Genomic DNA, 25,388 nt, shown 5'->3' with positions numbered 1-25,388 from the left:
GCACGGTATCAGCTGGGGGTGGGGTAGTGTGGAGGCCCAGGTTAATTAACACGGATTCGTTCGGGCTCCGGACTTGTGGGTAGGGCGGTGAGAGTCTTGTGACTGACAGAGCAATCGGGAAGCAAAAAGTCAAAAGTGATGTAGAAAGCTCAATCAACATGTTTCTGATTACAAACTATATACCTACGCCCACGTATTCCTTTCATGTTTGCCCCCTAAAATAGAAAAACGATTCATATTTACAGAAACATAAACTGACAAGACAAGAGTTAAATTCTTTCTGCGATGAATGTTCAGCTCAAGACTACAGTTCAGATTTCAAACCATCAACTTTAATTAAATCACAATTAACAAATAAAACACAGGATTTCGCGTGTAAATCATACAAATGTTTTATTCTCTGGTTAGAGTGCGTGAAAATAACATGGAACACATTTGCCTAAATGATGTATTAAGCCATCGATTCGCGTGTCCATTTCTCCTGGCGATGGTACATACTGAGGTCGACTTCTTCAGACCAGTCGAAATTTCATTAAGTTAAATTATGTTTTGTAAATTATAAATGTTAATCGAAAGCCTTAACAGAAATCTACATGGTAAATATATATAGATTTAAGTGAAAAAATAAAAGTTAAAATAGTGAACGTGAGAATGTATAGTTTCGAACACAACTAAATCTAAGACTCATCATCACTTCCGGCTGGTTGTCGTGCTTTTGGACCGCCCGCACGTTTTGCCATAATAATTTGGTCGACTTTGAGGATAGTTGATGCAGCGCTCGTTGCGTATTTAAGGCCCCACCATTTTGATGCGTACAAATCGTAGATTTTGGTTGTTGTTACGTCGATAACATCAGCTTGCTCAGCGTCAATATTAAAGCCATAATTCTTTCCCTTCTCCTTGTGAGCTAAGTATAATTTATGAACTAGTTCAGTGGCATTGACTCCAGTGTTGTCTGCCAACGCCTTGGGGAATACTTCTAGTGCTGCGGCGAATTTACGAACAGCATATTGATCTAATCCAGGCAGAGTATCGGCATATTCAGATAATTGTTGAGCTAATTCGATTTCTGTTGCACCAGCACCAGGGACGAATCTGAAAAGATAAATATATTTTCAAGATTGAATTTAAATTATTATAATTATTAAAAAGGTAAAGTGCATGTAGAAGTGTTAATTACCGCGGTGAAATTATCGACAGAAACAACGCGCGCAACGGCATATAAACTGTTCGACGCCCTCGATAACCTACCAATTAATGCAAACAGGAAGGGTAAGGCGATCTGTCAGCCTGGAGGATTATGAGTCAGAGCCTTGCTTGGAAGGTTTGCGGCCACCCCAGCCGTGCGAGACTATCAAATCGGTAATTACCGAGGATAAGATCGGCTGCGCTATAAACAGCTTCTCCGCATATAAATCTCCTGGCCTGGCATAATGCCAGTGATGCTACAGAAGTAGCAGGAAAGGGTTGTGCCGTGGCTTGTTGAGATTTACTGGACCTGTATCTCTTTAGGATACGTACCACAGTCCTGGAGCCGTGAACGAGTAGTTTTCATACCGAAAGCGGGCAGGCGCGCCCATGAATCCGCGAATGGCTTTCGACCAATCAGCCTCACCTACTTCGTGCTAAAGACTCTAGAGCGCGTCCTGAACATCCACTTAAGGACGAATGTGAGAAGAACGCCTTTCTCTAAGTCCCAGCATGCCTACCTCAAAGGAAAATCCACAGAAACTGCTTTCCACGTGGTAATTCGCATGGTTGAGCGGTCACTGCAGTGCAAGTAATATACCCTAGTGGCCTTCCTGGATATAGAGGGAGCTTTCAACAACGTTATTACCACCGTCATCAAGGAAGTCTTGACCAGTATTGAATTGGAGGGGTATCTTACGCATTGGATTATATCCATGCTAAATACCAGGATAATTCAGTCGGGTCTGGGAGACAACCACTTGATCAGAGCCGTAAAAAGAGGCACGCCCCAGGGTGGCGCCATCTCTCCGGTGCTCTGTTTAATAGTAATGGACAAAATTTTACGAATATTGGACAGCAGCGGGGTGAAGGAAGTAGCGTATGCGGACAACTTGCTGTTATTAGTGTCAGGGATGTTTCCGTCCATTATGAGCGTTGCGAAAGGTGTGGGCCACAAGACGTGGACTCGGCATAAACCCAACCAAAACGGTACTGATGAATTCCACCTACCTGAATGAACAAAGAAGAGTTCTTTCCTTCAATGTAAAGTATCTGGGTGTAATCCTGGACCCAAAACTAAATTGGAGATTGAACGTAAAACTGAGGGTTAAGAAAGCCTGTGAGAGAACCTTTCCAAAAAATGGGATCTACGGTCGAAGATGGTTTTCTGGATGACACCGCTGTGGTGCATCCAATCCTAACGGCCTATGGTGACAGGCTTTGAGCAAAAAATACGATAGAGCGAAGCTTGATAAGATTCAAAGAACCGCGTGTGCAGGTGCTACTGGGGATCTGCAGTCCTGCCCGGGGGATGATCTCAATGCACTCCTGCATCTCTTCCCCCTAGATCTCCACATTAAATACGTTGCAGCGTGCAGTGCCGTCAGACTGCGTGAGTCCGGATGATGGGCAACGAAGTCCTATGGCCGCAGTAACATCCTAGACGAAGTACCTCGGGAAATCTGAGTATCCTCCACGGACTGCCAAACGCAAGCTGAACTTCAGGAGAAATTTTGCTGCGGACTTTCCAACCAGGGCGGCGGGTTGCAAGATTATGACATAGTATTTTTTACCAATGAATCAAAGATGGTTTGTGGAATCGACGCGGGGGTTTTCTCGAATACACACAGGGTACAATTCGCATTGCCGAAGCTGCGAAGAAGGAAGGGAAACCCTCATGCACTTTCACTGCGATTGCCCAACTCTAGTTAGAGTCAGGCTACGGACACTGGGTAAACCATTCTCTAGGGACCTCAGAGAGATTTCTAGCTGCAGGGTGGGAGAGCTGCTTTCCTTTGTGAATGTTTCGGGCTGTCTCTGAAGACCCGAGCCGATTAGATTCTGCCTCCCTGCTCTCATAACAGCAGGCACGGTCTTAGAAGTTTATGGCATCAAAACGGCGTTCACCTGGTTGAAGGTAAGTGCCTTGATCGCTGCTTGACTGTCGGTAAGAATAGCAATGTTCTGCCACCTGTAGTTCCTTTGGAGATAAAAGGAAGCACATCTATCTATGGCGTATATTTCCGCCTGGAATATGCAAGTGTGCTTACCTATTGGCTCCAAGCACATTTTCCTTGGATCAATGACACCGGCACCCGCTCCCTCTGCTGTCTGTGAAGGATCCGTCAGTGTACCAAGTAATCAGTTGCTGTTTTAAGGCGTATGTCACAGCTACGCTTTCTCAGTTTGCCTTGTTACTCCAACGTGTTTCAAACTTCTTATCGTAGTGAAACCTCGCTGTTATATTATCCCTTAGCATCAATAATTCATGATACCGTCTAGAAAGAATATCAATCAATCTTGATTTAGACAGATCCCCGCCTCATTGATACTCCCAGCCATCCTGAATATTGCCTTCCTTCCTTGCATCTGTATGTGCAGATGGAGAGGGATTAATCCCAGAAGGATCTTCAGAGATGCCGTTGGGCATGTCCTCATTACCCCACTGATACACACGCAAGCCAGTCTTTGGAATTTGTGTAATTCCTTGTGGGCTGAGTTTAGTTCTTTCTGCTCAGATTACCGCCCCATAGATAATTATTGGTCTTACTATTGCAGTGTATATTCAAAGTACTATCTTTGGGCTGAAACCCCATTTTTCCTGCTAAGGACTTACAAGCCATCAGAGGCCTCGTAGTTTTTCGACATGCGTCTTCCAGAGTAATTTTTGGTCTAGTGTAATTCCCAAATATTTTACCTGTTCTCGTTTCACCTCCATGTCACGTACCCTTATGGCTATCAGATGATTAAGTTTTTTTTTGGTTGGATTGATACGCAGTCCCAACTTCCTGCACCAGGCACTAGCAACCCTTAGTCCAGTTTGGATTCTATCACATAGGGTATTCTCATATAGCTTTTAGGGATATCGAATTGGTGGACCTCGGCATAAAACCGGGGTGTTTGGAGTTCCTTATTAAGGCAGACCTAGACTGGATACCGGTTGCTGCGCCGTTGATGATGATGATGCTGCCCCTTGCCACCCTCAGAAGAGACTCTAAGATAATTTCTTGGCGTATCTGGATTTGTGCTGGGAAGATACAATCTACTCGGTGTGATTTCATTGGTTTACCAGGTGTACAAGCTTAAATCTGCTGTTTGCTTACAGATGGCGTCAGTGAGCGTATGAAGCTGCTATGAGCACGCCATATTTTTTTTAATATGACATTTGTCAACAATTATCAGTCCATATCATCAGCAATTTCATAAAAAAATATATTTTTCTTTTCAATAATCATGTCCAGTTTTGTTCCCGAAAAAAAAAAAGCCTTTGCGGGAAGCTCTAATTTTTTGCTTCAATTTGAAGAAAACAGCAGCTGAATCGCATGAAATGCTTGTTGAGGCCTACGGCGATAATGCTCTATCGGAAACAACGTGCCGAGACTGGTTCCGTCGATTCAAAGATCGCGATTTCGCTCTCAGCGACAAGGAGCATGAAAATCGGCCCAGGAAAGTTAAGGACCACAAATTGGAAGCTCTTTTGGACGAAGATGATACTCAAACACAGAAAATGCTCGCCAAGTAATTAGGTGTTTCTCAACAAGCCGTTTCCATGAGTCTACGTACAATGGGTAAGGTTCAAAAGATCAGAACATGGATGCCGCAGGAATTGAATGATAGGCAGATGGAGCGGTGCCAAAACACATGCGAATTCTTGCTTGCCAGTTACAAAAGAAAGATATTTTTGGATCGGATTGTCACTGGCGACGAAAAGTGGATTTATTTCGAGAAATCAGCGACATCTTCTGCAAAGACCAAGTAGCTTCGGGCGGAAGACGATACTGTACGAAACCTGGTGAAACCGTCGACGCCCATCGTTATCACCAACAACTCATCAAATTGCATCGTGCTCTGAATGAAAAACGGCCGGAATATCGGCAAAGACATGAAAAGCTGATTTTCCTCCATGATAATGGTCCGTCGCACCCGTCGAGAAAAGTTCAAAATTACTTAGAAACGCCCAACTGGGAGATACTACACCACCCCGCTTATTCACCAGACCTGGCCCCATCCGATAATCATCTGTTTTCATCGATGGGCCACTCGCTCGCTAAACAGTACTTCGATTCTTACGCAGACGTCCGAAAATTGCTTGATGAGTGGTTTGCCTCGAAAGATGAACAATTTTATCGGCATGGTATCCATAAATTACCCGAAGATGGAAAAAAATGTGTAGATAGCAAGGGCCAGTATTTCGAATACAGTTTTTTTTCATTCCTAAAAAAAGTGGATTTAAGCTTGTACACCAAGTTCCCACAGCCATCCTTACCCTAGCTTCCGAGCATACCTCTTTTGCTAGTTTCCAGTTCTCCTTTCTTCCCTTTTTATTCGTTCTTGGGTTGTCAGGCAGAATTTTGTCGCCTGTCGCCGTGGGATAGGACCCCGAGAAGTGAGTTGGGGCAGGCACCATGGTGGACACAACTAAATTTGATCACGTTTTGGCCTGCCTGGACGACGTGTGATCAAGGGCTGTCACGCCTGCCTGGACGACGTGTGATCAAGGGCTGTCATGCCTGTCTGAAGGATCACCTCATCAGGGGTAAGTTCAATCACTTGTTGAGGAATCTGGTTGTCGGCTGTACTTCCAGTCGCTGCTTCGGAAAATGCAACATCTGGGTTGGAACAAGGCTGAAACGGCACGCAGGCCACTCTAGCGTGTACCGCGAACGCGGACAAAACTCACGAGGTGCATGCGCATCCCGTGGTCGTGTAGGTGTCACACAAGGCCATCGAAGTCATGGCCAGCGCGACTCACAATTGCGTACGTTCGTTCCGCATTGAGTCAGTGCAAGGCGAAATTCCTCCAGATCGCGGGATAGGACGATTGTATTTGTTTTACTTTGACGTGAGGATTTCAAAATCCTAGCATAACTCCCACCTTGCTGGGCCATGTCTTTGGAGTTTTTAACCCAATAGACACATCTTTACCGTAGTAAAAACTTATTCTAATTAGGGGAACTACGTTTTATTTAGGGAAGTTGCGGCTGATCAACCTCTCTCTGGGCGGCAACATGGGAATAGTACATGGAAAGTGACCGCTACTGTTACTCGAAAGCTCTAAATTTTTATCAACTCCTGCCTGCGTCGTCCCACAGGTTTCGTCCGGATAGGCCTCATATAGAGAAGAAAGAAGCAACTCTATTTCGAGTTATCCCATGCATTAGAATTTACCATCCCGGGTGATCGACGAGATATTTATCCGCCTTAGTGTGGGTATATATCTCAAAACTTTAACAATTTTCCACTTACCGTCCATCCCGGGTCAACCCCTTGAATGTGTTCACACCATCATCGATTGCTCGCTCAATATCGTCCATGAATCCGTCAGTCGCTCCACGAATGACAATCGTAGCAATCCTGGAATCGGCTCCTTCATTCCTGAACGCCACAATGGAAGTATCACCCAATTCCTCGATGCAAACCTTGTCACAGTAGCCTAGTTCCTCGGCCGTAGGAGCAGTAATCCTTGGCAGAACTGTACCATTCACTGCCTTGCTCAGCCTCCTCAAATCGAATTTAGAGTTGAGACGCACGGCCATGATTCCGTATTTGTTCAGGAAATGCAAGGCCATGTCTCCAAATTTGCCTCCTGCGACGACCACCTTGGCTCCTGTGTCAGCGATCGCTTTGATTTGCTGTTCAAGAAGGTTCTCCTCGCCGCGGCTGAAGTTCATAAGTTCCTCGGCAGACTTGATCAAAACTGTGCCTTTTGTCTCGGTTTGGATGATGTCCACGGGGCATGAGAAAATAGCGATCTTTGCCTTTTCCGCGACCGAGACATCGCCTTCGACGTGTCGTTTGAAGACCATTCCCCTCAGAACTTCCGAGCGGGTCAGGCCACTGCCAAGAATTTTACAAACCCGGATGTTGTCAACATTGAACGTGGACTTCTCCGGAAGGATTGATATGCAAGCTTTTGCGATTAAATCGGCAATTAAATCTTCCTGGCCGTACTGTTTGGACATGACCGCGGTGCGAATGCAGTCTCTGACCTGGTTCAGGTCCCGGTAATCCTTAATTTCATAACAAACTAATTTGTCTAGGATCTCCAGGGCTTTTTCTAAGGCCTTCTCGTAACCTTCCGAGATTTCACTTGTCGTCACGCCCAATCGGAGGAGTTCCTCGGCACCTTCCAGGAGAGCTCCTGCGAAGACCACCACAAAGTTGGTGCCGTCTCCAACCTCAGCTTCCTGCATTTGACTGGCCATCACCATTAGCTTGGCGGCTGGATGCTCTACATCCAGTTCTCGCATGATTGTCCCTGCATCAGAAGTCACGAACTGCTTGCCGAGATAATTGATGACCATTTTATTCATGCCGTTGGGGCCATATGCGGAGCGAACACTTTGGGCGAACTCCTTGCAGGCGCTGATGTTCCGGTAAACGGCTTCCTCCAGCCCGCTGTACATCTACAAACAGACAGAAAGGACGAATCAGCATCTACGCTTCCAAGTTAGTGCAAATAATCGGCTCACGAGGCCCAGCTCGACCTGGCCATCTGCACTGTTTTCATTGTGCGTACTGCGGACCCAAGTGGAAGTCTCAATGAAAAGTGGCTTTTTTACTTACGCGTGCTCCCTCCTTCATCATCTGAGCCATGCCAGGCGCCTTTGGAACGGATAAAGCCATTTTTGCAAAACAGATTTTCACACACCGAACAATTCACGAGACTACAACGCGATTCTAACCTGAAAGTGGTGAATGATTCAAAAAGGCGAATGGCAGACGACAGCCGCGGAATGTTCTCGACAGAAGTTGAGTGAGAGTGAGTAAGACGGACGCGTTCGGAAAATCTACAAATGTCATTTAGTTAGCGGAGTGACTGGCAGAAAGCTGAGAAAATCTTCAAGTGAAAATAACAATGAAACAGCTAAAAAATAGATAGGGATGCTCTTTTATTAATTCCTTCAAAATTTGCTTAATTAATGCCGATTTTCCTCCGAAAAACTAATTTCTCTTCTCCGTTCTAGCAAATACTGAAACCGCAACTATGGCAGTTCTATAACCACATTTTGGCAAACTGCAAGAAAACATGTTCAGCAACAATTGACAGTGCTGAACCCGAGCTGAATTTTCGTACAACTGTCAAGTGAGTAAGTTCATTTATCTGGGCGTGAAAATTATATTCTTCGATTTTCTCGTAGCGACTTGCGATCCACGCAAACGACCATCGACGAACATCCTGCGCTACGGGGTCATAGTATTCCCACCAATTTCGTGACAATCGTTAAAAGAAGAACGCCAAAGTGTTCAATATAGGACTCTCGGAGACTGCAGTTATGGACATAATGGCATCCAACTTGCAACAGCAGCGGGCGATCGTGGAGCAATTACGACGCGAGGCGGCTCTGCAAAGGATGCCCGTCTCGCAAGCGTGTGCCGATATCATAAAGTATGTGACGGAACACGACCAGGAGGATTGCCTGCTCAACGGCTTCTCGAGCCAGAAAGTGAATCCATTCCGTGAGAAGAGTTCCTGCACAATTCTGTAAGGAGGTGCGCCGGGGAGTCGTGGACCCTCGCCGCAGCCGCGATGGATGGAAGGAAACATTCGCCTGGATACTCAGGATGCGCCCGCGCCATTCCCATCGTATTGTGTCGTTCGTTTGTATCCTATTTCTATCTCGTAATTTATTTTTAATTAGAAAACTTTGGTTTGAATCTTATTTTTAGCAAAATCGATGATTTATTTCTGCGCATTTACTTTTTAATATAGTCGCCCGCGGAAAGCGGTTGCTTTATTGGTTTTTCTAATTATAACTTTGTAAAGTATACAAAATGTAGCGAAATATATGTGTAAGCAAAAAATTTGGTTTTTCCATTTCAATGCTTTTCATACCAAGATCGCTTCCGGATTATTAATGAAGACGCTCGTTAGCGGGCCAAGTGTTACGCTATACGTCACAGCCAGATGCCAGATTTGATACCCGGGATCGTTGAAGGCAATTCATAATTCGCTACTTTATTTGCAGAAAAATTGACGGCAGTGATGTCCCGCAAGGCTACAATCCCAATCTTCTAAGATATTTTTTCGCTAAAATGCGATTTACACATAGTGCTGGATCTCCGCAGCCGTTGAACTACCAACTAGGCACATCCCCGATGCCAGAGAACTAGTCTGGAACATTTCCCGCGTTGCTTAGGGCTTTCAAGTCAGGGAATTTCTACCCGCAAACGGAAGAGGAAGGCCCGGCAGAAAGGAACTTCGGCCACTAAAGAGGGGGGACTACAGGCTGAATCATGCATGTCAGAACCTTCTCCTTCATCCTTACCGGAAAGAGCGGAAGAACGGAAAGCTTGTGAAGTGGACGCTACTGGTTTAACGCCAGTATGTGGAAGAGAAATCGGACGCAAGGAAGCGGAATCTCCGGCGGAAGGTGGGGATAAACTGGAAACCCCGGTAAAATCCACACTGGACGCACTAGACTCTTCTGTCAGCAGTAAGGCGCGCAAGAAGCGTAAGACCAACACATTTGCTGTGGCCAACGCTTTATTGTGCTCCGCACCAGTGCTTACATCCACGCGTCTCGCGGAGATTAGGACCGGTGTGCCGGGAGGTGATCAAATCAGCGAGAGAGATCTCAATGAAGCTGGCCCCTCCCACAGGAATACGAATGCGAAGGCGGGAAGGAAGAGGACGTATGCGCAAGCTGCAGCCTCTGTTCTGACTGCTGCCGTGGGGGTAGAATGAACTTTGGACACTGGAGGGTAAATTTCATGAATGTCAGGAAGAACAAATCTACAAACGAGGAGGGTTTCAACTTGGTATTCGAACTGGACCAAAAGAGTCAGAATGTGCTCAAGGGAAGTCATCTCCTTTTGAGAGCGAAGAACAATGATGGTCTTCGACTCACACAATATAGAGCAAATTGCAGCATCTTCGGTGCGCTCTCCCACAATGGAGCTGCGCGCGGAGGATAGTGCATACAGTGGCGCACTGGTGAAGGGATTACAGAGTGAATCCTACCTGCTAGTAACTTCTCCTACACCTTCCCAGGAACAGGCGGAAGGAAGGGAAGCCAGAGACATGAATGGAACTGATTTGATGTCAGTTCGAATGATCGAATCTATGCAACCCGGACACCGCAAACCAATTAAGGTGCTAAGTGGAAAACAGATGAATGCTCTGCGGGATGAGATGAGATCTTTCATGGATGAGAGGAAGAGGACTGCGGTACTTCCAAGTATGGCTTTTCTCAGAAAAATCAAACACGTGGGGATCGAGTCTCTGGCGGTACAGTGTGGGGGACACCCCGTCACATGCACACTGCCGCATACGCTTCTAACTGTTTTCCATAACACAATAAACTAAGTTTATGTCGAATAGCTCCGAATAGCTTAGTGGTTAGAGCACTGGGTTATAATACGGAAGGCCGCGGTTCAAATCTCGCTTGTGGCAGTGGGATTTGTATCGTGACTTGACGTCGGATACCAGTCGACTCAGCTGTGAATGAGTACCTGAGTCAAATCAGGGTAATAATCTCGGGCGAGCGCAATGCTGACCACATTGCCTCCTAGTGTACCGTTACGGTCTTGAATGAAGTGCTCTAACACACTTCAAGGCCCTGATCCAATATGGATTGTTGCGCCAACGATTATTATTATTATTATGTCGAAAAACATAAAGATTGGTCAAATCAACCTGCAGCATGCCAAAGCTCCCTCCTATATATTGGCAGTGAGAATGACAAAGCTACAGGATTTCCCCTACATCTTTCTGGTGCAAGAGCCGTGGGTTCGATTTAGCAGAATCTGTGGTATTGGATCAGTAAAGGGGGCTAGGATCGTCTACGACGAAAGTTCCATAAGGCCGAGAGCTTGCGTCCTGATGTCAAGACGGTTAGAGACAACTATGCTGAGACAGCACTGTTCCCAGGACTTAGCTACGGTCATCATACAATACCAAATAAGTGGCGAGAGGTAAAACGTCATAGTTGCCTCCGCTTATTTACCCTATGATTCTTTGTATCCTCCACCGACGCAAGAGCTTGGGGATCTGGTGGCGTATGCAAAATTAAGTAATCTCGAACTCTTAATAGGTTGCGATGCGAATGCTCAACATATTTGTTGGGGCAGTAGCAAATGCAATCCAAGAGAGGAGAAGCTATTTGATTCCATCACTTCAGCTGGTCTTATGACTGCAAACGTAGGGTACGCCCCTACGTTCGTGGGACCGAGAAGAAGCGAAGTAATTGACCTAACAATCTGTACCTCGAAATTGTGGCGAGTGCTAGACGAGGTCTCACTCTCAGATCAACTATATAGAATCCAATCTGACTATGCGCTGCGGGCGAACAGTCTGCAGTACAAAGACGGAATCCTAGGAAAACGGATTGGGCAAAGTTAATTGAACTTCTTGGCAATAAAGTGCAATTCCCTAAGCGACTAAGGACTCCTTTGGCGCTGGAAGATGCATTGAAAACTCTGAACTGCACACTTTTAGAGTGCTATGAAGAAGCTTGTCCTATTTCGCGAAGCCAAAGTGGTAGAACTGCAAAACCTCAAGAAATCAACCAGACGACTTCTAAACCGTGCTTGCAAAAGTAACAAGGACGAAGACTGGTTAAATTTCAGGTTGTTACCCATGAAAAGGGGAGAGCTGCCATACTGTCCTTTGAACATTTCAAAGCACTTGGCATGGATGGCAGCTATCCGGCAATGCTAAAGGAGGGTATGAAGCATTTAGAGCGACCTCTAAAGAATATTTTTCGAGGATGTCTTGCTCTGGGCTACGTGCCTTCCTCTTGGCAACAGGTTAAGGTAGTCTTCACACCGAAACCTCGGAAAGATGACTATTTTAATCCAAAGAACTTCAGACAGATCAGCTTGACTTCATTCTTGCTGAAAGGTTTGGAGAGACTGGTGGAGCGTGAAAACCAACATGCTTACCAACGTGGAAAGTCCTGTGAGTCTGCTCTTCATTCAAAGATAGAGGATGCAACTTTGAATGGTGAGTACGCAATGCGGGTGTTCGTAGACATTGAAGGGGATTTTGACTGTGCGCCGCCAGAGCGCATGGTGTTGATGGTGCTTTAATTAAGTGGATCCATGCTATGCTAACACAAAGATTGCTGTGCGCTGAGATGGGTGTCGATAGCTACCTGACTGCAGAAGCAACGAAGGGCTACCCCCAAGGAGGTGTGCTTTCGCCACTTCTGTGGAGTATGCTGATCGACTCACTACTATGCGAACTGCAAAATTTGCCAATACACGCTCAAGCCTATGCTGATGAGGTGGCTGTGCTTGCTGTTGATCGGGATCTTGGGACAGTGTGTAAGAATATACAACGTGCAGTTGATTTGATAGACAGCTGGTGCCTCAGACATGGTCTGTCAGTTAATCCAAATAAAACCACAATGGTTTTATTCACAAAAAGGAGAAAACTGGGTGGGCTTTGTCTCCATGAGATGAGGGGTACTACCCTTCAACTCTCCGAAGAAGTGAAATATCAGGCCTCATGTGGTGATGTGGATATACGTTGCCATTATTAGGCCGATATGTTATATGCATTGGAAGAGCTACTGGGAGGACTGAATCCAGTTCTTACAATGCCTTCCGATTCTCGTGTCCCCATACATATGTTTGGTAGAAGATATCAAGTTACCCTGAAGCATAGAGAGGATTGGGAAGACCCGGACGAATGCGTGGCGGGATATACGGAAGTCTTCTAGACCGATGGCTCGAAAGCCGAAGAGGGTTCTGGAGCCGGAGTCTACCTCTCGAATAAAAACGAGAAGTGGGCTTTCCTTTGGGACAATATGCAACGGTTTTTCAAGCCGAAGTTTATACGATCCTAAGGGCGGCAAAGTGGGTGATTGACGAGCGGTTGAAGGGCAGGCGCATCGCAATCTGCAGTCACAGCCAAGCTGCATTGAGGGCATTGAGTAGTCCTTTGATCGAAAATCATTCAGGAATGCAGAAAATGTTTGAACTCTATCTCTAGATTCAATGCGGTGAAACTACTCTGGGTACCTGGATACGTCTTCGGACTACCAACTAAACACCTCTCCATCGGCAACACGGCTTCACCTGTCAACACTTCTCAGCTCTCGTCGACAATGTTGTCTGGAGAAAGATCTTCCGTGTTTAAATAGAGTTGCTTACGAACCCCATCCTACCTTCCACAAGAAAAGAAAGTGTGATGAGCATCGTCCACAACTTCATTGCAAAACACACAATCCGAAGATAGTGCCTTTCCAATCTTGTTCAGGTAAGACTGAAAACCTCCATGCCCATTTAAAAACTGAGCAAGGAAATAGTCTCACCATGCTTCCGATTCAGCCACGGACCTAAGTTGCCCATGAACTCTAGTTTTATTTTGCCATGAGAGTTGCCACTCATCTAAGGTGCGTTGCCGTTCTTTACGGGCAAGCACCTCCCTTTCGCTTGTATATGGCTTGACGCTGCTTAACAAGAAGGGCAATAGGGATCACTCCCGCGAACTCCATCACCTCGCATAACTGCAGACTGTTCCGAATCTCTGGCCATTCCTCTCCTTACGCCTTCCTTAGTTGGGTTCCTCATTCAATCTTGCCACCAATGTCGGACCTGGCCCCGACGTGCTTCCTAACCTCTTCCTCCTTGACTGTACAAGACACATTTCCCTCCCCCTGAGTATAATCTACAACAAAAGTTTAGATGAATGCTACTTTCCTCGTCTCTGAAAAGAAGTCCTTAACATCTCTATCCTCAAGAGCGGAGGCCCTTCTCTTGTTGTGAACTACCGCCCCATTTCTCTTCTCGCTTCTTGCTCCAAAATCCTCAAAAGATACGTCAACGTCTGGTTGACTGCGCACTTCGGTCACCTCACTGTCAAAGACCAGCATGGTTTCGTGAAACATTCTAAATATCCTATTCTCTCAGTGGACAACCCTTTTCACTGCTGACCTCCTTTAAAGACCTGGGTATAATATTCGACGACAAACTTAGGTTCAATTGCCACTTCGTTGACATCATCAATAGAGCTTCCAAAATATCTGGTTTTATCTTACGTTCTTCCTCCGGCTTTATCTCAATCCAGCCCTCCTTAACACTCTTCAATTCCCTTGTCAGAAACATCCTTGAATATTGCTGTGTAGTCTAGTCCGCATTCCACATTCGTGACTGCCGCGCTCTTGAAGTTGTACAATGCAAATTCACCCTCTTTTACAAAAAGAGTCTTCCACGGGTTGTTTATCCGCCACGACTCCGCACCCTCAATTTCCCCTCCCTACAGCAACGCCGTATTTTCCTTGATATGTGTACTCTTTTCAAACTCTGTTTTTGTCTGATGGACTGCTTCGCCAACTCAGATATTGCTTTCCGTATCGTCTCATTTTTTATGTACCTTTCGCGGAGCTGGAGATTTACTTCCACTCTCCGATCCCGGGGCTATGCTGGTGTTACAACGCCCCCTAGCTTGGGTCCTTTGACTCTATTTCCTTCTCTAGTTTTAAGCGTAAAATAAGCCATTCACTTGCTCCTCCCTCTGAGGACAGTATGTAATAAGGAATATGTTTTCTGTCTATTGTCCTCATTAAACAAATAAATAAATAAATAAATCACGGCCGACTCAGAGACAGTGCGATACCCAGACGGCACCCGTAAAGCTTCCTATCTCAGTACTTGCGCGAGAAGTTTACGATATACCTCTTTGCCAAAAGCGTCACCCCATAACTATGCGTCGTAGAGCAGGACAGACTACGTTGAACTCATCAGGAGACGTCGCCTGCTAGACGTTGGACCCCCGATATTTGCCATTAGTCTACTTAACGCCACAACTCTAGTTGTAGCCTTGTTCGCTGCTGCTTTGATTTGCTCAAAAGAGCTCATCTTTGAGTCAAGAGTAAGCCCGAGGTACTTTACCGCTGGTTTTGACTTGATTATCGACTCGCTGAATGATATGGGACGCAGAGTTGAAATTCTATTTTTGGCCAGGATGACTGCTTCGGTTTTTTCCAGTGCAAGGTTGAAACCATGAGTAGTCATCCATCCGCTTACCTGTCGCATTAGCATGCCGAGTCGGTTTTGCGCCTGTTCGATAGTGCGTCCAGCGCTTCATCGAGTCTACTTCTGATGAGCTTTTCGAGCACTTTTCCACGGCAACTCAGCCTTTCCCTTTGTTGATCAGTGTAAGCCTCCCCACCTTCCAACGAGCAGGGAAAGTGACCTCTTTCAGACAAGCGTTGAATGCGCTGAGCACTAGGTCTGGTCGGTGTTGGAATACCAGTTCTGCTGGAATACCATCGGGTCCTGGCGCCTTCTTGCTTTTCATAGAGAGGACTGCCTGTTCCAGCTCTTTTATAGAGAAAAGCGGACAGTCCTCCGCGCTCTCCGCGCCTACGTCATCATCCCGTACGGGGTGCGCAGGGAATAGCGTCATTACAATGCAGTCCATTTGCTCGGCTTTAAGTGAACAGGGTTTCCGCAGAGCCCCGATTTTTCGGGTTATCAGTTTCTAACCGGGTCCCCACGGGTCTCCATTCACCTCGTTGACCAGATCCTGCCAGCAGCGAGCTTTCCTCTTGTTTATTGCGCTGCGGAGTCTCCTTTTGGCTGATTTGTATGTCATTATGGTACGTGCCTCCTTCCGGTCGCTTAGACGTTGTGTTATCCGGCCTAGCCTGTGACACTCCTTCCGAAGCTCCGCGATTTCCACCTTCTACCAATAAATAGAAGGTTTACCACGTCTCGATGCCCTCCTGGGCATGGAGGCTCCGCAGACCGTCGTTATCCGGTTCATAACTGAATTTATGACAATGTCGGCACCTGTTCCAAGAGTTTCGACAAACCTCCCGCTGTTCACTTTCGCAACGTTCCATGCCCAGAAAGAGCGCAGAGGTGGCGCACACTGAGTGTTTGTGTCCACCACTTCGAAGGCAATGTATTGATGGTCGCATGCCGAGAAGTCTTACAGAACTCGTTACTCGTCCACCGCGACCGCGAAGGTTTCGTCTGGAATGCAGCCCGGGCACCGGAACGTTGGGGCGGATTCGCTGTTTAGAACACCAGTCCTGTTCTCGCCGCCATTTCCAGAATTCGTTTCTGTGTGAGGCATGCCCCATTCAAGTGCCCTGGCATTGAAGTCACCCCGACCAGAACCCGCCCATCTGTGCCTAAGTTCGCGTCCTCCAAAGCATCAAGTCTGCTTTGAAAGCCCGGCATCGTCTCATTCGGCGTAAGGTAGGTACTAGAAAACGTTATCCCTGCACACCGAATCCAGACAAAACCGTCCCCTTGGCCTTGATTAAGAATCCTAAGGAGGGTGCCGTCCCGAACCCAGATGGCAGCAGTACCTGATATGTCAGGGTGCCATGAAATTGGGTCCTTGTTTCGGAACTGCTCACTGATGAGTACTAAATCGGCTTTGGTCTCCGCAGCGAACTGTGCTAGTAACTTGTGAGCGGTTGCACATCGGTGCACATTGATTTATAGGATGCGAATCATGTTGATAGCGTCCTAGCTCATTTCAATTCTGCTCTGAAGATTGGACACCGCCCCGAGCCCGCAGTGAATGCAACGTTCTCATCAGTCTCGCCACGGTCCCTGCATAGGACGCAGCTGTCCTTTTCATTGCAAGTGTTCGCTTTATCGCCTGGCTGACCGCATTTACGGCATGTTCCCCTTCTGTCAGGTGATCGACAGGTTGCAGATGTGTGCTCATAATCCAAACATCTGTAACATTTGGTTTGAGCGGCCCGGATTCGTACCCTACAAACTACCCAACCAATTCTTATTTCCCCCCTGTTTAGAAGTTTCCTCGCGTGTTTCTCGGCAACTTCCACCACAGCGAGTTTTTGGCCTCGGGAGTTCGCAGAGGTGATACCAATCCGAGCATTGGTTACCTCCGGACATTCGCGTTTAATGGCCTCTTCTACCTCGTTCTTTTCTGTGAGGCAGTCAAGGTCTCGGATTTCCAGAGAACATGTGGCTTCCAGGCTGTAAATCAAAGCTTTTTCTCCCAGAAGCCCCTGGACTGCTGCACAGAATGTAGCTTTATTTATCATCAGGATGATGTCTATCCAACACATGATCGAACAACGAATTGTCAGAGAGCACCTTGGCATTTAGATTAGCCATCACATGGTAAAGTCACTTTTAGGAAGTCTCTCCTGAACTGCATTGTTCATAGAAGACATCTTTCCCCACTGTATCGGATATCTCCGTTGGTGTATAGTACCGTATAATTACGATGCTCTTCAACTTGAGTCGGAACTTCCAGTTAAGGGCTTGTCAGAAATCGGCTCTCCATTCAAGAGAGCGCACCCTGCGGTGACGGTCAGTAACAATCTGGCACCGAATTTGCATCTGCTGCCATTCGGCTTTCCAGAGTACAAAAGCACATTGCCGTAAGAGGACGGGAGTGCCACCATCTCAGTTCACTTAGGTCCAGAAAGTCCAGCTTATATCTTGGATCAAGTTGCAGAAAGCGAGCATTGTGAAATCTACAGGTTGCTACCCCGCAAATTTCTAATATTTTTGGTAATCTTTTACAACAAGCATAGAATTCCTTGAATATATTCTTACACCCCAACTAACACGGTTAAGGGTAGATATTAGAAGAGGAACTAATTAGAAAGCAAGGAAAGAATTTACTTTTTGGCTGGCTTTTTGCGTTACTATAACTGAATTAATTCAAGCCTATCATGAGTGTACTATTATTTATATTACTCGAATAACTTCAAATAATGAAGTCCCCACGGTTCACTCCCATTTGTCACCATAATTTCAAAGCAGCGGAAACTAAGTATTTGCAAAAACTAATTTTCATAAAAGATTGCCCCAAGCAACGCTAATCCTTTGAAAATTGCATTTCACTGCGACTTTTCCGTACCGAGTGAAATGCAATGATTCCAGGGAAAATTTTCCCGAGGTCTCACATATCAAAGAATGTCTTCTATCAGAGCCCTTCTTAACGCCTCCTGTAAGAAGATTGCTTCGTGTTTTTTGTTGCTACTTACACTCTGCCAGCTGGCTTCTGTCTTTGCGAGGGTTCTATAATTTCCATTCGACTTGGAAATCAGACTCGCCTTGTCTCGTTAGCCAAACACCAAACTAGATGGAAATGATATTTATGGGCTGTGGGAAATTTATGTATTTCTTACCACTTGGCGCTTTCTTTTTTAATTTTCCTATCTTGGAGTTTTCTTTTTTTATGTTTTCTTCTTCAGAAAAGTAGTTCATGCATTGCTTGAAGACCTCAAGGTGGTTTTTCAGGTGCATTTAAGTAGCAGGATCATAATGTTTCTATCTTTAGGAAGTGTTTTAGTAGTTTTTTAGGTTGAAGACGTTTCATAATTTTTTTGATAGCGAATGGAAGGGGAAGTTGTGACACGCAGTGCACTTTTTACAGTATTTTCTCTGCATCTTGAAATTTTCTTATTCCTGAGCAGAGTGAAAATAGGAAGGTAATTTAGGGCACCACCTTGTAAACTGTTAATGTTACTTCAATGATGAAGGGTTATCCTTCGAAGTATACGATGCAGGAGGTTATTTTTTAACTTTACGATGTGATTTATTGTGTTTGACTTCTTACGGCTTTGATAAGGATACACCTGTGTGGGGTTTAATCTTTCATACTGAGCTAAATTTCATAACGATCTATGCTACCCTCCATTGTCCATGGGAAATGAGACACTTTTTTATAAAGAGTATCTCCTGGGCCCAATACAAATTGCAATCTTCCCTTAAGCATCTCAGATATCCGGGCCATGGGGTGAAAATTATGTAGAAAAACCGGGTTCGGGGTTGAAATCTTATTATTCTGGAATTTCTAACATAAGCCTTCGAAAAACTCTGGGCCCGGGGAATTCCCTATTTTCTATCCCCACTTCCTTTCGTGAGGCTTGAAACGCGCTCTCCCAACTGGTAAACACCAATTAAGCTCCTTTTCCTGGAATTCTTAATATTTAGCGAGATATTGAAGTCGATCAAAGATTTTTCAACTTTTCCTCAATTTTCGCCACATTTCCGCACCACAATCTATATACCGACTTCCAGTTCCTCTCGTCCTCTAAACGAGTGATCACGAATTAAGCTCCTTTTGCCCGAATTCTCAATATCAATATCGTCCCCCTTGGACACCACCTTGTCGTGGGGAAGGGGGCTGGACTAGTTTACTATTACTTTAAGAGTATACAAAACATGAAGGAGCAATCATGTCTCGGCCGAATCAGGGATTTTGGAGGCCTCACCAAATTCATGTCCCCCACGCAGAAATCTGTGAAAGGCATGCTCTTAATTTTCAACTTGCAAAGAGAAACGTATGGTAACTCACATTCTGGGGAAAATCAGTAATCCGACTACGACGGACCCGCCCCGCCCCGTAGGAGAAAAAATAGGGCTCGCCGGAAGAAAACTTGTACCATTAAGGAGGGGGGCCACCCTCAATGCTGCCTGTTAGAACCCCTTACCAGGAATAACCTAAGAAAAGGAGGTTGATAACATAGGTGCTACTGGGCAAACTCCGGTACGTGAAAATGGAACCATGTTGACTGCGACCGTGAACCTGGGAAGATCTGTCTGCGCCTCCTGAAACAAATTGTTACCACTCTATTCCCTCGCCACGAAAATAGGAGAAGGCAAACGGTTGTCCAGCCACATGAGAGCATAATACCTCTAGTAACTGTGGAGGAGCTGCAGGGAATGTGCGGTAGGATCGGTGACAACAATGCCCCGGGTTTGGATGGCATCCCCAACTGAGCTTTGACACTGGCAGTGGAGACTAGGCCGAACTTTTTGCCAACATCTTCGAGGCGTGCCTAAAAGGTTTGTCGGGACGCCAGTTTGATTATCGGCGTGCCCACTCTATGATGGACGCAATAAGCATGGTAGCAACCTGGCAAAAGGCGCACTGATTTCTGGCGGTTGCTGTGCCATGTTGGCGCTGTATATTGAAAACGCATTCAACTCGGGAAACTGGAACAGAATTAAAGACGCGACAGAGGTGTCTTCGAGTATTTAGCGAATCTGGTGGACTCTCTGGTGCGGGACGGATGAGGGCTCCAAAAAGTACACTGTCACAACTGGGGTACCACAGGTATAGCTGTGGTTGTTATAGCAAAATACCCAGAAGATGTGGGGTACACCTGGCGGAAACAGTGAAAGCGGTAAAGCTGGCTAGAAAAAGCCAAGTCGACCTTGGCGGACGCGAAGACGGAAGCGGTCTTAAAAGCGGACCGCACGAAAAAGAACACTGTGAAAGTGGTAGTCAGTGGATATACGGTCGTATCAAATACCTGGGGATGATAATTGACAGTAAGGTGGTTAAAGGCTAGAATATGTCCCAGGGCGAAACGTGGATTGGTGCTATAAAACCTGGAAAACGCCTGCTGAGCTAAGACTTAAAGCTCTACTGCCAAACCTCATATCCAACTCCATGTGGTGGTCGCTGGGAGCTCTTTCTTAACGAAAAGCTGCAGACGGAGAAGGATGAAGGCGAATCTCCCGCGCCTAAAAACGGGACAGATAGTGCCAACTGGTCCTTAAGGTTCGGGGTTGGGTAGGGATGACAACTTTACACCGAAAATAACTTATTCCGAAGCCACCAATGGAGCCTTGGACTGGACTGATAACACAACGACGAACCCGGCAATGACAACGGATTAACGATTTGTGCATTTTCTCATGGAACGTGCGCCCCCTGTACAGACCAAATGTTACTCAGCAGCTAACCGGTCCCCAGTCCCAATATAGGGCCGATGTAACAGCGTTGCAGGAGATACGTTGGATAGGGACCGGTTTCCTGGAGAAGAGCCACTACATCATATATTGTATTATAGTGGCCATCTAGTAAATCATACGCTCGGAGTAGATTTCTTAGTCAGCCAAAAAATTAAACTTGCTGTCATCGGCTTTGAAAACATAAGCGAACGGCTATGAACTCTGCGCATGCAAGGCAAATTTAGAAATATAAGTCTTATTAATGTTCACGCCCTTATAGAGGAGACTGCAGAGCCTTCTCCGAGGCTGTAGAACGAACCCTCGAAGCCTGTCTGCCTGCCTTTGATATCAACATCCTACTTGGAGATTTCAACAGTCAAGTAGGAACGGAGTCCGTATTCAGGCGATACGTCGGCTTCCATGGCTTACATAGGGGTACCACTGATAACAGACTGCGGATTATTCAGTTAGCAGTATCGCACGAAATGGTTGTTGGAAGTACCCAGTTTGGGCGGAAAGTGGTCCACAAACATACTTGGGCCTCTCCAGATGAGACCACATTCAACCAGATTGACCGCCACCTCTCAGCCTTGATGAATGTCAGAACATATAGGGGGGCCAATATACACTCGGATCACTATCTCGTTGGCATGATGCTCCGAGCCACTACCTACAATCCCCGCTGACAATCAGGTGAGAGTGAATACTGAAGCCATTTACAGCATAGCATTCCGTAACACCTACAAAGGGGAAATGGATGCTGCAATAACCGCAGCTAACAGATGTCCTGGAGATGAAGCATTAACAAATGATCTTCACAACCACCTGATGAACGTTGTCATTAATACGGCCGCAAACATACTTGGACCCAGCTGCAAAAAAGTCGGAAGGGCTAGTTCAAAGATGAATGTAAGCTAGCAACGGAATGAAAGAATGCCGCATACCGAGTAATGCTGCATTCTCAAAGAACGCGGGCACGCGCAGAGACTTATCACGAACTCCGTCGACGGAGAAGCGACTTCACAGATGGAAAAAGGAAACCTGGGAGAACCAAAAGGTCTGTGAATTCCAAAAGTACAGGGAGCAATCGAACTAGGCGCGGAAGTTTTACCAACAAATCAGCAGGATGAAGCCTTACACACCCCCATGCTCATCCGGCCGAGACAAAGAGGGAAATCTGATTTTCGGCAGAATGGGCATATTGGAGCGATGGGTTGAGTACTTTGAAGAACAACTGAACAACAAGAACATCGGCGAGCTGGAGGTCCCGCCAACTGAAGACGACGGACAAATATTCCCACCACCAAGTGTAGAAGAAACAGTCCGTGCAATTCATCAGCTTAAGAATCATAAGTCACCAGGAGCCGGTGAAATTACAACCGAATTGGTTAAATATGGAGGCGACCAATTACACCAAGTGGTTCCTCAACTTGTGTTCAAGATGTGGGGCAGTGAGTCAATGCCTGACGACTGGCAAAGAGGCATTATCTGTCTCATACATAAAAAAGGAGACATCACACAATGCAGCAATTATAGAGGTATCATGTTCCTGAGTACCATCTTCTTCTTCTTTTTCTTCAGCGTTTGTCCCGTTCACAAGCGGGGTCGGCTCGTCGTGATCGACTTCGCCATTTGGCTCTATCGAATACCTGATCTGGGTGCAATCTCGAGGCTTTCAAATCCCCATCTAGCGTAGCAAGCCACCGTTGTTTAGGTCTGCCTTATGGTCGTTCACCATCGACTTCGATGCTCAGACCAATCTTGGCAAGTGAATTCTCGTTTGCACGAGTTGCGTGACCATACCATCGAAGACGCCTCTCTCGCAACTTTTCCACGATCGGTGCAACCCCATAACGATCGCGGATATCCTCATTTCGGATGTGATCTAAACGTGTGACGCCACTAGTCCAACGTAGCATCTTCGTCTCCATTACCGTAAGACGCCGTTCATTGTCTTTTATAGTCGGCCAACACTCAGAACCATAGAGAGCAACTGGACGGACGACATTGCGGTAAATTTTAGATTTGAGACGTTCGTTGACGTTGCTGAATACCATCTATGTGATATTCTCCGCTATCTTGGTAAGTAAGATAGCTCCATATTTTCAGAACATCATTGACGCTTCACTTCAGGCAAATCAGCAACAGGTCAAACTTTCTGCTGGAAAGTGTCATCAGTTGCACCATATTTTCATCGACTTTAAAGTTGCCTGTTATGATATCACAGGGTAAAACTGTACACGGTCATGAGAGAATTCGGTATACCGGCGAAATTGATAAGACTGACTAGGCTGACCCTGACCAATGTGCGAGGACAGTTAAAGCAGCAGGATCACTTTCAAGACCATTCGACTTCAACAACGGTCTAAAACAAGGGGATGCCCTATCATGTGTCCTCTGTAAACTGGCCCTGGCGAAAGTGATTCGTGATGCCGATGTAAATGCGAGAGGCACTATCCTCTTCAATTCCACCCAACTACTGGGATCATCATCATCAACGGCGCAACAACCGGTATCCGGTCTAGGCCTGCCTTAATAAGGAACTCCAGACATCCCGGTTTTGCGCCGAGGTCCACCAATTCGATATCGAAAACGAGGCAGACCCTATCTGAGATGGAGCGATTGCATAGGTCAAGACGCCAGACAGCTTTTAGGTCTATCGAAGTGGTGGATCTCGGTGCAAAACCGGGATGTCTAGAGTTCCTTATTAAGGCAGGCCTAGACCGTATAGCGGCTGTTGCGCCGTTGATGATGGTGATGACCTTGGCGGACGCGGAAATGGAAGCGGTTTTAGTAACCAACCGCAGGAAAAAGAAGCTTTTAAATACCTGGGGTTATAAGAGACACCAAATTGAACTTAAGAAAACACCTAGAGTATGCATGCCAAAAGGCAACCAGTGACACCGCGGCACTTGCAAAAATGTTGCCGAATATTGCTGGGTTGAAACACTATCGGTGGTTGCTTCTAGCTGGAGTGGTGTGTTCAGTCTTGCTTTACTCGTCATCTGTGTGGGCAGACGCGCTTGCAAATTCTCAGAAACGGAAGAATGTGAAGTCGATTTACCGGCTGATGGCTTTGATGGTTTGAAGTGTTTTTAGAATTACATCAGATGAGGTAGTATTGGTGGTGGCGGGCATGATTCCTGTCGACATTCCGGCAAAAGAAATGAGTATGCTGTATCATATAAGACGTATGGAGCGGCACACAAAGAGTAGGAATGCAGCAATGTCAGAGTCGTATGATCTACGGCAACGCAGATGGAGCTAGTCTACGGAGGGTCAGTGGACGCACTAGCTTATTCCTAACATAATGGTGTGGCTTGCGTGAAAACATGAGGAGAGCAACTACAAACCTGACGGGATCCAGAGCATGTGATGTTTCACTGTCTAAGGTACGCAACATACCGATACTGATTTGGCAACATACCCGTGCATGTGCACAAGGAAAAGCCGAGGAAAGAGACCTCGGAGGAGGCATCGGGTGGAAAACTTGCCGAAGTCCCTGAAGAAGTCTCGAAAGCCATAGAGGCGGAAACGACTGGATCAACCAGGGAAATAGACCTGCTGCCCAGTGAAGAGCATAAGCTGGACGACCTAGACCTAGGACTCCTAGGGCTCAGGGTGGACAGCGATACGCAGGAAAGCGCCATGTGGGAGGAGGAGGGTGACACTCCGACAGTGGAGAAGAGCTCCAAACAATAGCGGAGCCAATGGCCAGCCCTGGGTGTACCGGGGGCAGATTCACGGTCTGCAAGGAGGAAGCATGCGGATAATTTGGGGCTCCTTCTGTGAAAAACCAAGAGCTTGCATAATTCTTAAACGTAATTTAAAATAGATATGTCTTTCAGAGTTCTTAACCGGTGACCTTGTGGCTATCCAAGTCTCATTGGAAGCCGGGAGCAGCACCCGAGGGGCAGGTGTCAGGATACTTCTCAGGAGACGAGAGCCGGGCTCCACCGGAACAAGTCGCAAAACTGATGAAGTATTGCGAGGAGAGGGCGTTACCACTTCTTCGCGACTGCGATGCCAACGCCCACCACGAAGTGTCCTCTGTCTGCTTGAAAAAGGAAGATGGGACATTCACCGAGAATGAGGAGGACAGGGTACCTACCCCTCGGTGGCAGACGACAACAATCTGCCTGACACCCCAACAACTAATAAAAGGGGAAGGAAAGAGAGCTGGAAACTAGCAAAAGAGGTATGCTCAGAAGCTAGGCTAAGATGGGCAGTGGGAACTTTTAAACCACTGAAATCTCCCGGAGTAGATGGCATTTTCCCAGCACTTATCCAGAGAGGCCTAGGAATTATTTTAGAGTCTCTTCTGAGGGTGGTAAGGGGGAGCATAGCACTGGGTTACATACCAAGGGCATGGAGACGGGCAAAAGTGGTCTTTATTCCGAAAGCGGGTAAAAAGGATCCTTTTCACCCTAAATCTTTCAGACCAATCTGCCTAACATCGTTCGTACTCAAAACGGTGGAGAAGGTCATAGACAACTATATTAGAACTAACGTTCTAAAGCGTAATCCCCTACATCACTGTCAACACGCTTACCGGGCAGGAC

General features: G+C 46.4%; 2 protein-coding genes across 3 annotated transcripts; one reads left to right on the top strand and one right to left on the bottom strand.

Annotated features, from left to right (window-relative positions):
* Positions 1–367: 367 nt before the first annotated feature.
* Positions 368–7,947, bottom strand: LOC119653803 (T-complex protein 1 subunit theta). The gene is made up of 3 exons (XM_038058821.1): positions 7,756–7,947; positions 6,436–7,595; positions 368–1,095 (listed from the first exon to the last, which is right to left on the bottom strand). Exons 1-3 carry the CDS (start codon positions 7,813–7,815, stop codon positions 678–680), a joined length of 1,638 nt encoding a protein of 545 aa, XP_037914749.1. The 5' UTR covers positions 7,816–7,947; the 3' UTR covers positions 368–677.
* Positions 7,948–8,133: 186 nt separating this feature from the next.
* On the top strand, positions 8,134–8,994 carry LOC119653804 (guanine nucleotide-binding protein subunit gamma-1). 2 transcript variants are annotated; one of them, XM_038058823.1, is made up of 2 exons: positions 8,134–8,275; positions 8,331–8,994. In XM_038058823.1, the coding sequence occupies exon 2, from the start codon at positions 8,466–8,468 to the stop codon at positions 8,676–8,678; it is 213 nt and encodes a 70-aa protein (XP_037914751.1). In that variant the 5' UTR covers positions 8,134–8,275; positions 8,331–8,465; the 3' UTR covers positions 8,679–8,994. The 2 variants fall into 2 exon arrangements, with proteins under 2 accessions (XP_037914751.1, XP_037914750.1); XM_038058822.1 differs by having other exon boundaries at positions 8,141–8,279.
* The last annotated feature ends 16,394 nt before the right edge of the window (positions 8,995–25,388 follow it).

Source organism: Hermetia illucens, chromosome 4, assembly GCF_905115235.1.
Source record: "Hermetia illucens chromosome 4, iHerIll2.2.curated.20191125, whole genome shotgun sequence".
NCBI lineage: Eukaryota > Metazoa > Arthropoda > Insecta > Diptera > Stratiomyidae > Hermetia > Hermetia illucens.
Note: the sequence above shows the minus strand (reverse complement) of the source record. Positions and strands in the feature narration are given on the sequence as shown.